At 38.0% G+C, this 12,824-nt stretch overlaps 1 protein-coding gene across 1 annotated transcript; it reads left to right on the top strand.

Annotated features, from left to right (window-relative positions):
* Nucleotides 1-1,330: 1,330 nt before the first annotated feature.
* On the top strand, nucleotides 1,331-2,299 carry LOC123786290 (olfactory receptor 11G2-like). Its single transcript, XM_045788539.2, has one exon. The coding sequence runs from the start codon at nucleotides 1,331-1,333 to the stop codon at nucleotides 2,297-2,299; it is 969 nt and encodes a 322-aa protein (XP_045644495.2).
* Nucleotides 2,300-12,824: the final 10,525 nt, after the last annotated feature.

Below are 12,824 nucleotides of genomic sequence, written 5' to 3'. Positions count from 1 at the left end.
TTCAAAAAGATTTCCAAGAGTGGGGAAAAAATAAGTGCTCTATTAATGCAAGATCTGTCATATCCACATCTGTTTCTCTAGCACTTAAAAGACCACTTAACACAGTAGAGAATTTTAATAAGTATTTTTAATAAGAATTTTAATAAGTATCTTTAATAAGAGAATTTTAATAAGTATCTTTAATAAGAATTTTAATAAGTATTTTTGAATGAATTACTTTGCTTAATGTAAAAGGTCAGAGTAAGGTACCAAAGAAACAGGAGAACTGAGTTTTGATTTAATAACAACTACTTCAGATGGAAGTAGCCCAAGAAAAAGAGAAGTGAGAAGCTGCTTGTTTCAGATATGCCCAGACAGGAAAGGCCTAGATGGGGCTTAGTGAGATGTAAAAAGATACCAAAGGTCCGCCTAAAAGAGAGAAAAAGGAACATGTGGGAAAAGTCTGTGGGGGGAAAAAAACTATGAAAATCCTCACAGAAACATAAAACTATTTTTCCATTTTTCTTGCAGCCAACTTGAATATGAATGAGCACACAATGAACTTGGTCACAGTCACTCAGACCAGCTGCTTTCCCTCAGGTCAACTGCCATAATGGTCATATCTAGTTCACATATGCACATGGAAGTGCATCAAAATATGTAGCCAGAGCAAATTAGAGGCCAAGGTATAGGACTCTTTCTCACACCGTATAGTGCATTCAGTTGCCTAAAAGGGAAAGGAAACATTTTTTACACTAAACATTGGTATAAATACATAAAGTAGCAAAAAAAAAAAAAAAGAGAGAGAAAAAAAAAGTCCTGGAATGACAGAAGTATTTTTTGTCATTTTAAAACCATGAGCAACTTGGAGGAACTGAAAGTGAAAATGAATATTAGTTTATGTCCTGACATGATACTACATTTAGACAGATTCTTAAAGTGTCCTGGTTTAATATTTTTTCTTATTTAATCAGTTATAAATCATAAAGAATCAAGTACTCAGACTGTTGAAAGAACTCCACATGCACAGAAATGTACTATTGATAGTGTAGGTAAACAGGTGAAAGAGTAGACTAATAGAGATAATTATCCAGAATCACAAAAGCTGGCATTCCTAGTATCTAGCCTAGCATTCTTAGAAAGGAAAAAGTTGTCTCCAATTCATGTTTTCCTTCTTTCCTTTGTTGTGACTGTGAAAAATAATTTTTGTTCAGGGGCTGAGTCATGAAAGTCAGTTTTGTTGCTTAAGCAAAAATCTGTTTACTACTTTATGAAATAAAAGGTAAAGAAATTTGGTGTTTTCAGCAAGAACCAGCATACTCCATTAAAGTACAATAACCAAGTCATCTCCATGTCTTCCAAACCAAAGAATGTGTCCAGCACAGAAACCACCAACTCCATTAGCCACTTCATCCTCATGGGCTTTCCCTCAAGCCCAGAAATGCGGCTCCTCTACTTTGGGCTCTTCTCAGTAGTCTACATCCTGACTCTGATGGGGAATACGGCCATTGTCTATGCTGTGCTGTGGGACCAGCATCTTCACACCCCCATGTACATATTCTTGGGCAATTTCTCTCTCCTGGAAATATGTTATGTCACCACGACCGTCCCTAATATGTTGGCCAATTTCCTGTCCACAAGCAAGTCGATCTCCTTTGTGAGCTGTTTCACACAGTTCTACTTCTTCTTCTCTTTTGGGTGTGATGAGGGCTTCTTCCTTTGCATCATGGCCTTTGACAGGTACCTTGCCATCTGTCGTCCTCTACATTACCCACGCATCATGACTAAACAGCTGTACACCGGCCTTGTCATCTTTGGATGGTCGGGTGGGCTCATCCTCTTCCTAACTCCAGTTGTTCTTATTTCACAGTTGCCCTTCTGCGACCCAAATACCATCAACCATTTTTTGTGTGATCCTGTCCCACTGATGACGCTGCCTTGTTCTGAAGACACCATCACTCAGCTCCTTTACTCTACTTTCAATGTTATTTTCATGATTGGCACCTTCCTCTTTATTCTTTGCTCCTATGCTCTGGTGATTCTGACTGTGCTGCGGATGCCCTCACGGGCTGGCCAACACAAGGCTCTCTCTACTTGTGCTTCTCATTTGGCTGTTGTCGTCCTGCTTTATGGCTCCATTATGGTGATGTATGTTAGTCCTGGATCAGGACACCCAGTGAAAATTCAAAAATTCATTACCTTATTTTATTCTGTGATAACACCCCTCTGCAGTCCTTTAATATATAGCCTCAGGAACAAGGAGATGAAGACTGCTCTGAGGAAAATCTTTGGAACTGAACACGGTGTTCATAAAATGTAAATGAGAGTTGAATTCCATCTCTCAAGTGCAAATTACCTTAATAAAACATGGGTGATATATTTGTCCATAAATTAAGTTTTATTAAGAAACTACTACTATCATCTTAAACACCACTCACCACAAGATGCAGTAGTCTTATTCAGGAATATGTTTTAGCAAGTGGATTCAATTTTGTTTTGAGTTAAATATCAAGTAAGTGAAATTTTAGTATCTAAGCCCATTAGTCCTTGTATATGTAATTCAATTTCTAAAAAGAAGACAGAGTCTTTTGTGCATTACTGAGTTGAAGCAACTGTTACACTTGTAACAGACATCACAGATTGCTTTGGGGATTAATGCTATAATCCAATAATTCTCTATGAGACATATTGACCAATAAAGAAGATTCAAATTTGAAGGAAGTCTACCTTGTCAGAATGCAGCATGTGTCTTTAAAGACATAGACTAAGAGCCTTAGCTGGGTATTAGTGACTTTTCAGAGCGTACAACACAAGGATTAGGAATTTAAAGTGTATTAGCTACCTCGAATATAGTAAAGATAAGAGCTAAACATAAAGTCTAAGACATTTCTCAGAGCATAACTCACTTTGGGGTAAATCCAGTTAAACAACAGCTTCTGGTACCATGTGAGTTTTAATGTTAGCACTATGTGAATTATTTTAATATAAGTATCCTTAAAACTATTTCTATAAACTTCATACTTGTCAGAATGGCTAAAATCAAAAACACAAGAAGTGTTGACAAGGATATGGCGGAAAAGGAACCCTCATGCCCTGTTGGTGGGAATGCAAACCGGTGCAGGCACCACAGAAAACAGTATGGAGGTTCCTCAAAAAATAAAAGAATTACATATGATCCAGTAATTCCACCACTGGGTATTTACCCAAAGAAAATGAAAATGCTAATTAGAAAAGATATATGCACCCCTAGGTTCATTGTAGCATTATTTACAAATGCTGAGATATAGAAGTGATCCAACTGTCCATCCATAGATGAGTGGATAAAGAAGATATGGTATACATATTATACACAATGGAATATTACTCAGCCATAAAAAAGAATGAAATCCTGCTGTTCGCAATGACATCGGTGGGTCTAAAGAGTACAATGCTAAGTAAAATAAGTCAGTCAGAATAAAAAAAAATACCATATTATTTCACTTACAGGTGGAATTTAAGAAACAAAACAAATAAGCAAACAAACAGAAAGACCCAGATTCTTAAATATAGAGAACCGGTGGTTGTTCAAGGACAGATAGATGAGGGGATGGGTAAAATAAGTGAAGGGGATTAAGAATACACTTATCATGATAAGCACTGAGTAATGTTTAGAATTGTTGAATCACTGTATTGCACATGGAAACTAATATAACACTGTATGTTAATTATATGGGAACTTTTTTTTTCAATATATTTAACTAGTGACCTGTCTCAGTGAGTTTTTATGGCATAATACAAAAATAAACCAATACTTTATTGATCCATCAATATTTTCCTACATTTAGCCTCTTGAATTTATGTAAATACCTCTATGTTCACTTTTAAACTTAATACAGCCTTCTGTTTTTTCTGTTCTGTACCTTTATTCAATTTTATTTCTTAATTTTAAAAATTTTAAATCTAATATAGTTAACGTACAGTGTTATATTAGTTTCAGGTGTACAATTTAGTGATTGAACAATTCTAAACATTACTCAGTCCTCATCATAATAGTGGAATTTAAAAAATGAATAAATAAAAATTTAAAAACTACCGCCAGGGGTGCCTGGGTGGCTCAGTCATTAAGCATCTGCCTTCGGCTCAGGGTGTGATCCCAGAGTCCTGGGATCGAGCCCCACAACAGGCTCCTCCACTGGGAGCCTGCTTCTTCCTCTCCCACTCCCCCTGCTTGTGTTCCCTCTCTCACTGGCTGTCTCTCTCTCTATGTCAAATAAATAAACAAATAAAATCTTTTTAAATGTTTTTTAAAAATTAAAAAAATAAAAACTACCACCATAAAATATTTAATTAACATTGTTGTTTTAATTATGACTTTTATTTTTTCTGTTGCCACTTTTTTTTAAACATGACTCTCCAAAACACAATTAAAAGAAATCATAATATAAAATGTAATTTACAGAATTTTAGTTTGTAGCCTTCAAGAAGTCATCTGCTCCACAAAGTGATGTGAAACAGCAACTGGATTTTAATTCATTAAGAACTTGGACTGCGAATATTTGTTAAGCTTGAAAGGCAGGATTTCTGAATTCTGGAAAAGAAGTGGCTATCTTTATCCTACTTCACATAAGAAACAAATTAAATGGCTGAACAACTGTCTGAAAAATACTTTATATTGGAAGAAAATACAAGCCATTTAGAACTTTGTTCAAACCAACTTCAATGGTAGGTTTAACTTCACCCCCAAATTACTTGATCTCATACAGCAATTCAGCAACGTGGCAGGATATAAAATCAATGCACAGAGATCTGTTGCATTTGTATACACTAACAATGTGACTGAAGAGAAATTAAGGAATCGATTCCATTTAGAATAGCACCCAAAACCATAAGATACCTAGGAATAAACCTAACCAAAGAGGTAAAGGATCTGTGCTCTAGAAATTTCAGAACACTTATGAAAGAAATTGAGGAAGACACAAAGAGATAGAAAAACATTCCATGCTCATGGATTAGAAGAACAAACATTGTGAAAATGTCTATGCTGCCCAGAGCAATCTACACTTTCAATCCAATCCCTATCAAAATAACATCGACATTTTTCACAGAGCTGAAACAAACAATCCTAAAATTTGTATGGAACCAGAAAAGACCCCGAATCACCAGGGGATTGTTAAGAAAGAAAACCAAAGCTGGGGATATCACAATGCCTGACCTCAAGCTATATTACAGAGCTGTGATTATCAAGACAACATGGTACTGGCACGAAAGCAGACACATAGTTCAGGGGAACAGATTAGAGACCCCAGAAATGGACCTGCAACTTTATGCTCAACTAATCTTTGACAAATCCATAAAGAATATCCAATGGTAGGTTTGAAGTGCTACTAATTTTAGTTGATATTCATCTGTGGAGCTTAAAGAATGCTCATGCCAGGGGTGCCCGGGTGACTCAGTCAGTTAAGTGCTTGCCTTCAGCTTGGGTTATGATCCCAGGGTCCTGGGATCAAGTCCTGCATCAGGTTCCCTGCTCAGTCTGCCCTTCCCTCCTGCTTGTGTGCTCACTCTCTCTCTCTCTCACATGCTCTCTCTCTCACCCTTTCTCTCAAGAAAATAAACAAAATTTAAAAAAAAGAATGTTCATGCCAGTTCCATTCATCTTTCTTAATTATATAGGAAAAAATTTTACGAATTAGTGATTCTTAATAAAATGTTGTATTGATTTTTATGAAGATGTACAGTGCCTATATTTTTAATTGTCTTCAAGTTAATTATTAGCCAAATTTTCTCACCCATGTTATTTTACCTCATATTAAGTTTTCTGCCACTAGATAGAACTGCAAATTATTTGGTATACTAAGAAGCATTCCCTTAAGACATAGACCTACTTTTACTTCACCAACATCTCTTCCTTAAGTTCATACCTATAATTTCATGGTGGAAGTGAGCTTTCATAAACCAGCTGACAAAGAAGGAAAAGAACCTCAGGCTTGGTTCACAAATGGATTGTCTGAATATATGCTACTTCAAGGGGAAAATGTACTACCGCTGTACCGTAGCCCCTCTCACAGGTGGCCATAGAGTATAAGGGTGGAGGAAATTCTCATAAAGCAAAGTGCTGGGAGAAATACACTTAGTGGTCTACTTTTATATGGTGGGAGAAATGGCCTGCTACACAAGATGAGAATATACATGCCTAATGACTGCTGCAAAAGTTTTACTGCTTGGTCAAGGCCCCAGAAGGAACCAGATAGGAACTTCAGAGTCAAAGTTTGAAGAGGCAGTATACGAATAGACCTACGAGTGTGAGCACAAAGTGTGCAAATCTTTGTGTCCCAAATCAAAGTCCGTCAGAGAGGATCCTCCACAGTGGAGTCCTTCCAGGTACAAAGAACAAGTCATCCAGGAAATATCAAGCAGCTCCGACCCCTTTCACCTTAGTGCCTATACAGAGTGCACATGAAGTGAGTGGTAGGGATGGAGGCTATACATAAGCCACAAAACATGGACCCTCTCCTACCAAGGCCGGTAAAGCCACTGAGCTACTGAGGATGCATCCTCAATCAGAGACAAATGCTAAACCCTCAGTGTGGCACGATCCTTTAAGAAAACTAAGCAGCATTGACTGCATTCAAATTACTTTCATTATTTGTCCTTTCTGTGATTTTTTTTTCTTGGATGTGTGTTTGACTTCCTTTCCTGAAGAGCCTCTGCCTGTACCACTATCCTTATGCTTATGGAATACCTGATTTACTAATACGGGTCCCTGCATAACATTACCACCCCACAAAGTAAAAAACAGGCACATGATCGCATGATTCACTGGTCCTACCATACACTGCATCACATTGAAGGAGTCGACTTGATTGAATACACGAATGCAACATTAAAGGATCACCAGGGTTCTCAACCGAAGTACTACTGACATTATGGGCTAAATAATTCTTTGTTATGGGGAGCTATCCTTTGCAGTGCAGATGTTTAGCAGCATCCCTGACCCCCACCCACCGTCCACCTACAAGTGTGACAGGTGTGACAACCAGCAATGTCTCCCGACAGCGTCAAATATCCCCTGGTCAGTGGGGGGAGTTGTCTCCATTCGAGAACCACTGGAGTAAATGAGGATCAGTTTGGGGCTACACCGAGCATTTGTGACTCTGTCCTCCAGAAAGTAGTACACATATTTAATCAATGTAAAAAGGGCTTCACCCTGAACAACTAAAATTACAAAAGTCTGAGAACAAGAAACTAGAAGTAAGTTTGACTCCCCATAATTTCCAGTGATTCACTTGCAGAATTTGTTCTTGCTGCCTCTACAAACTTAAGTTCTGCCAATAAATCATGAGCTACCAGGATGGGAGGAGGAGAAGATTCTATGAGGGGACTAAGAATGGGTTCCACTAAACCCGAAGCTATGACTGCTTCTACTTAGAACTCTCTTGTTGGCAGACCAACAGACAGATAAAGGATTCACTATACTGGTCGGTGTAATCTATTGTAATTATCCATGATTGCTGCTACAAAATAGGGATGGGACGAGTATGTTGGGAATTGAGAGAATTCACTGGGGCTTCTTTTGGTGCTCTCAGGCCCAGTCATATCGCTGTACAAGAAAATGCAACATATGCAGCCTGGCAAGGGCAAAACAACCAAAGGCTCAGAATTATGAGATAAAGATCTAGGTGCTCCCAGCAGGCAAACAAGTTAGACTATCTGAGTTGTTCAACAAAGATGAGGGACAGCTAGAATGGGTGGTGGAGGAGGGGGATGAATCTATGATGGCTATTCATTAACCATTCTGCATGAAGTCATTTTTATAGATTGTATTGTACTGTATTTTTATAGATTGTAGGCTACCAGAACCTTGAAAACTCAGAAACAGTGTAGACATAATACAGTGAACAAATGGATCTGAATAGGTCAAGTAGAGGACTATAGAAAAGCTCTTGGTGCCCTGCATTACATCTACTCAGCCTAACTAGTTCAGCAACAGCTGCATAGGCAGCTGCAAGCTTGGACTCATGGTGATGTTAACCTCAATACTTCTTTTTTTTTTAAGATTTTATTTATTTATTTGAGAGAGAGAGTGAGCAAAAGCCAGAGCAAAAGCCAGGGGTGGGGGAGGGGGACAGAGATGCAGAGGGAAAAGCAGACTCCCCACTGTGCAGGGTGCCTGATGTGGGGCTCAATTCCAGGATCCTGGGATCATGACCTGAGCTGAAGGCAGACACTTAACCAACTCAGATGCCCAGATGCCCTGTTAATAACTTCAAGACTTCTACATATCCTTTATTTTCTGTCTTGAAGCCTTCTCCAAAGCCTCTGGGACCCAGTCAGCTAGAGAGAAAATGCAACCAGAATATAAAGAAAGTGTTACCCTTAAAGACAACTGTCAACCTAACGGGTGGAGTGGACAGTGGATAAATGTTCCTGCTTCTTAGACATGCTGGCAAAATGAAGCCACATATATTCCAATTGCCTACACTGGAGACCTTGAAACATACAAACTGGCATTAGTTCTTCCTGCTTCTAAGTTTCACTCTCCCTGCCCTCTAGTCCTCTTTCCTAGGTAACCCCAAATAAACTGTACACCTGTGTCTTTATCTGAGGTTCTGATTTGGGGAACCTAAACCAAAACAAATACTAACTCTGATCTTTCCCAATTATGCCTCTCACTATCAGAACACATAAGCATTCCTACTGCCACATCTACACTACTTTCATTCTTAGACCTTCCTTCTTAGAAAATAAGGCATTTCTCATCCTTTTCGTAGGCAACCTCTCCACTGTTTCCTTGAACCCATCCTCTCATACATCTCCAAAGACTTAATATTTACCTTTGTTTTCCAGAATCATGAATATTAAACTTTTATCTTTCCAAAGCCTCCTTCTCCAAACAGGAGAGACAGGAAAGGAGGCGGATTGAGAGAGAGGTTGAGAAAAGAAACTGTCTCCCTGGAATGTATTCATCTTCAGGTGCTCACATTTTTCCTCCATATCTAGATGACATGAAAAAATAGTGTATGGTCAACCTCCACTTCATCTCTCATGTACCCCTTAATCCCCTGTGATCTGGTTTCCCACTTCCTCTGCTCTGCTTTCCTTCATGTTTCTGTAGAGGAAAAACATTAATAACCATGCAGATAGTTTTCTTGAGGTGTAAAAAACTCCAGTAACTCAAAAGATTTCCAATCTGTCATCACTTTCATTAGTCAACCTTATCTTATACCAGCATAGACATGAACGTTACATTCTTGTGATTCCTCATTAGCTGGGTTTGACAACCTTAGATACAGACTGGGAATAAGTTTTCTTAGGTTCAGTTGAAGCTCTTTATGAACAAGAGTAAAGGTAGAGAAGACAAAAAATGGGTTACCTTACAATTGCAACTCAAAATATAGTTAATTATTTATTTTTCATCTTTGGACATGGAATTAATAGAGGTCTAAGCTAGTATTTCTCAAGCTTTAATATAGCAGCTTTATCAACAATAGCCAAATTATGGAAAGAGCCCAAATGTCTATCAACTGATTATTGCATAAAGATGTGGTATATATACAATGGAATATTACTCAGCCATAAGAAAGAATGAAATCTTGCCCATTTGCAATAACATGGATGGAGCTAGAGGGTATTATGCTAAGCAAAATAAGCCAGTCAGAGAAAGAAAAATACCTTATGATTTCACTCATATGTGGAATTTAAGAAACAAAACAGATGGACATAGGGGGAAGTAAAAGAGAGATGCAACCATAAAACAGACTCTTAACTATAGAGAACAGAGGGTTGATGGAAGGAGGTGGATGGAGGATGGGCTGGATGGGTGATGGGTATTAAGGAGGGTACCTGTTGTGATAAGCACTGGATGTTGTAAGTGATGAATCACCAAATTCTATTCCCAAATATTCTACTGTATGCTAACTAACTGGAATTCAAATAAAAACTTGGCACTACTTGCAGAAAAAGCATTTGACAAAATACAGCATCCTTTCCTGATTATAATCCTTCAGAGAGTGGGGATAGAGGGTACATTCCTCAATCTCATAAAAACCATCTATGAAAAGCCTACAACAAATATCATTCTCAATGGGGGAAAGCTGGAAGCCTTTCCCTTAAGATCAGGAACAGGACAAGGATGACCACTCTCGCCACTATTATTCAACTAGTACTAGAAGTCCTTGCAACAGCAATCAGACAACAAAAAGGGATAAAAGGTATCCAAATTGGCAAAGAAGAAGTCAAAATGTCTCTCTTCGCAGATGACATGATACTCTATATGGAAAACCCAAAAGAAGCCACTCCCAAACTATTAGAAGTTATAGAGCAATTCAGTAATGTGGCAGGATACAAAATCAATGCTCAGAAATCAGTTGCATTTCTATACACGAATAATGAGACCGAAGAAAGAGAAATTAGGGAATCCATCCCATTTACAATAGCACCAAAAAACATACGTTACCTTGGAATTAACTTAAGCAGAGACGTAAAGGACCTATATTCTAGAAACTATAAATCACTCTTGAAAGACATTGAGGAAGACATAAAAAGATGGAAAAATATTCCATGCTCATGGATCGGAAGAATTAACATAATTAAAATGTCCATTCTACCCAGAGCAATCTACAATTTCAATGCTATCCCAATCAAAATACCGAGGACATTTTTCAAAGAACTGGAACAAATAGTCCTTAAATTAGTATGGAACCAGCAAAGGCCCCGAATCACCAAGGAACTTTGGAAAGGAAAAACAAAGCTGGGGGCATCACAATGCCGGACTTCAAGCTGTACTACAAAGCTGTGATCACAAAGACAGCATGGTACTGGCACAAAAACAGACACATAGACCAATGGAACAGAATAGAGAACCCAGAAATGGACCCTCGGCTCTTGGGGCAACTAATCTTTGATAAAGCAGGAAAAAACATCCGGTGGGAAAAAGACAGTCTCTTCAATAAATGGTGCTGGGAAAATTGGACAGCTACATGCAAAAGAATGAAATTTGACCACTCTCTCACACCATACACAAAGATGAGCTCCAAATGGATGAAAGATCTCGATGTGAGACAGGAATCCATCAAAATCCTAGAGGAGAACATAGGCAGCAACTTCTATGACATCGGCCAAAGCAACCTTTTTCATGACACATCCCCAAAGGCAAGAGAAACAAAAGATAAAATGAACTTGTGGGACTTCTTCAAGATAAAAAGCTTCTGCACTGCCAAGGAAACAGTCAAAAAAAAAAAAAAAAAAACAAAACTAAGAGGCAGCCCATGGAATGGGAGAATATATTTGCAAATGATACTACAGATAAAAGACTGGTATCCAAGATCTACAAAGAACTTCTCAAACTCAATACATGAGAAGCAAATAAACAAATCATAAAATGAACAGACACTTTTCCAATGAAGACATAAAAATGGCTAACAGACACATGAAGAAATGTTCAAAATCATTAGCCATCAGGGAAATTCAAATCAAAACCACACCAAGATACCACCTTATACCAGTTAGAATGGCAAAAATTGACAAGGCAAGAAACAACAATTGCTGGAGAGGATGTGGAGAAAGGGGATCCCTCCTACATTGTTGGTGGGAATGCAAGTTGGTACAGCCACTCTGGAAAACAGTGTGGAGGTCCCTTAAAAAGTTAAAAATTGAGCTACCCTATGACCCAGCCATTGCAATACTGGGTGTTTATCCTAAAGATACAGACGTAGTGAAGAGAAGGGCCATATGCACCCCAGTGTTCATAGTAGCATTGTCCACAATAGCTAAATCTTGGAAGGAACGGAGATGCCCTTCAACAGATGACTGGATTAAGAAGTTGTGGTCCATATATACAATGGAATATTACTCAGCTATCAGAAAGAACGAATTCTCAACATTTGCTGCAACATGGACGGCACTGGAGGAGATAATGCTAAGTGAAATAAGTCAAGCAGAGAAAGACAATTATCATATGATTTCTCTCATTTATGGAACATAAGAACTAGGAAGATGGGTAGGGGAAGAAAGTGATAAAGAAAGGGGGGGGTAATCAGAAGGGGGAATGAAGCATGAGAGACTATGGACTCTGAGAAACAAACTGATGGCTTCAGAGGGGAGGTGGTGGGGGAATGGGATAGACTGGTGATGGGTTTAAGGAGGGCATGTATTGCATGGTGTACTGGGTATTATACACAACTAATGAATCATCGAACTTTACATCAGAAACCAGGGATGTACTGTATGGTGACTAACATAATATAATAAAAAAACATTAAAACAAAAAGAATTATAGCTTAAAAACAAATTTAAAAAAAAACTTGGCACTACAAAAAATATGCATATAGATCACCTCTGTGTCTTTTTTAAATGCAGATTCTGCTCAGTGGGTAGATTAATATTTTTGAGAAGTTCCCAGGTGATACTGCTGCTGCTGGTCCATAGACTATAATTCAAATAACTAAAATCTAATCATGACCTATCTAAAATGTCAGAAGAGACAAGTTCCTGAATTGGAATGCCTTAGTAATATTTCCAATTGACCCACGTTGCTAGAAAAAAGTCAGAATTAGGAAAATAAATGAAGATAATAAAGAGATTTCCCAATTTGCCTTTATAATATTTTGTATAGTCCCAAATACCGAGTATTGGTGAAAATACCTTCATTTATTCACTTATTCATTTTTTTTTCAATGTGTAATATGTTGAGCACTTGCTTTGTGCAAGGATCTTTGCTATGCATTAGAGACACAGTGGTGAGCTAACCTGGATCTGAAACACTCTTATAGAGCTTAGTATAGTATATAAATTCTACTATAAATTCTAAATACATATATAATTTAAATAGGCAGATAAATAAACATCGAATTAAATATTCTCAGTCT

Source organism: Ursus americanus, chromosome 4 (assembly GCF_024610735.1).
Source record: "Ursus americanus isolate L20-20 chromosome 4, mUrsAme1.1.p, whole genome shotgun sequence".
Lineage (NCBI taxonomy): Eukaryota > Metazoa > Chordata > Mammalia > Carnivora > Ursidae > Ursus > Ursus americanus.
This window is presented reverse-complemented; position numbering and strand designations above follow the sequence as displayed.

Coding starts and splice junctions, on each gene's coding strand:
- LOC123786290 (XM_045788539.2), top strand. CDS start 1,331: ATGTCTTCCAAACCAAAGAATGTGTCCAGCACAGAAACCACCAACTCC.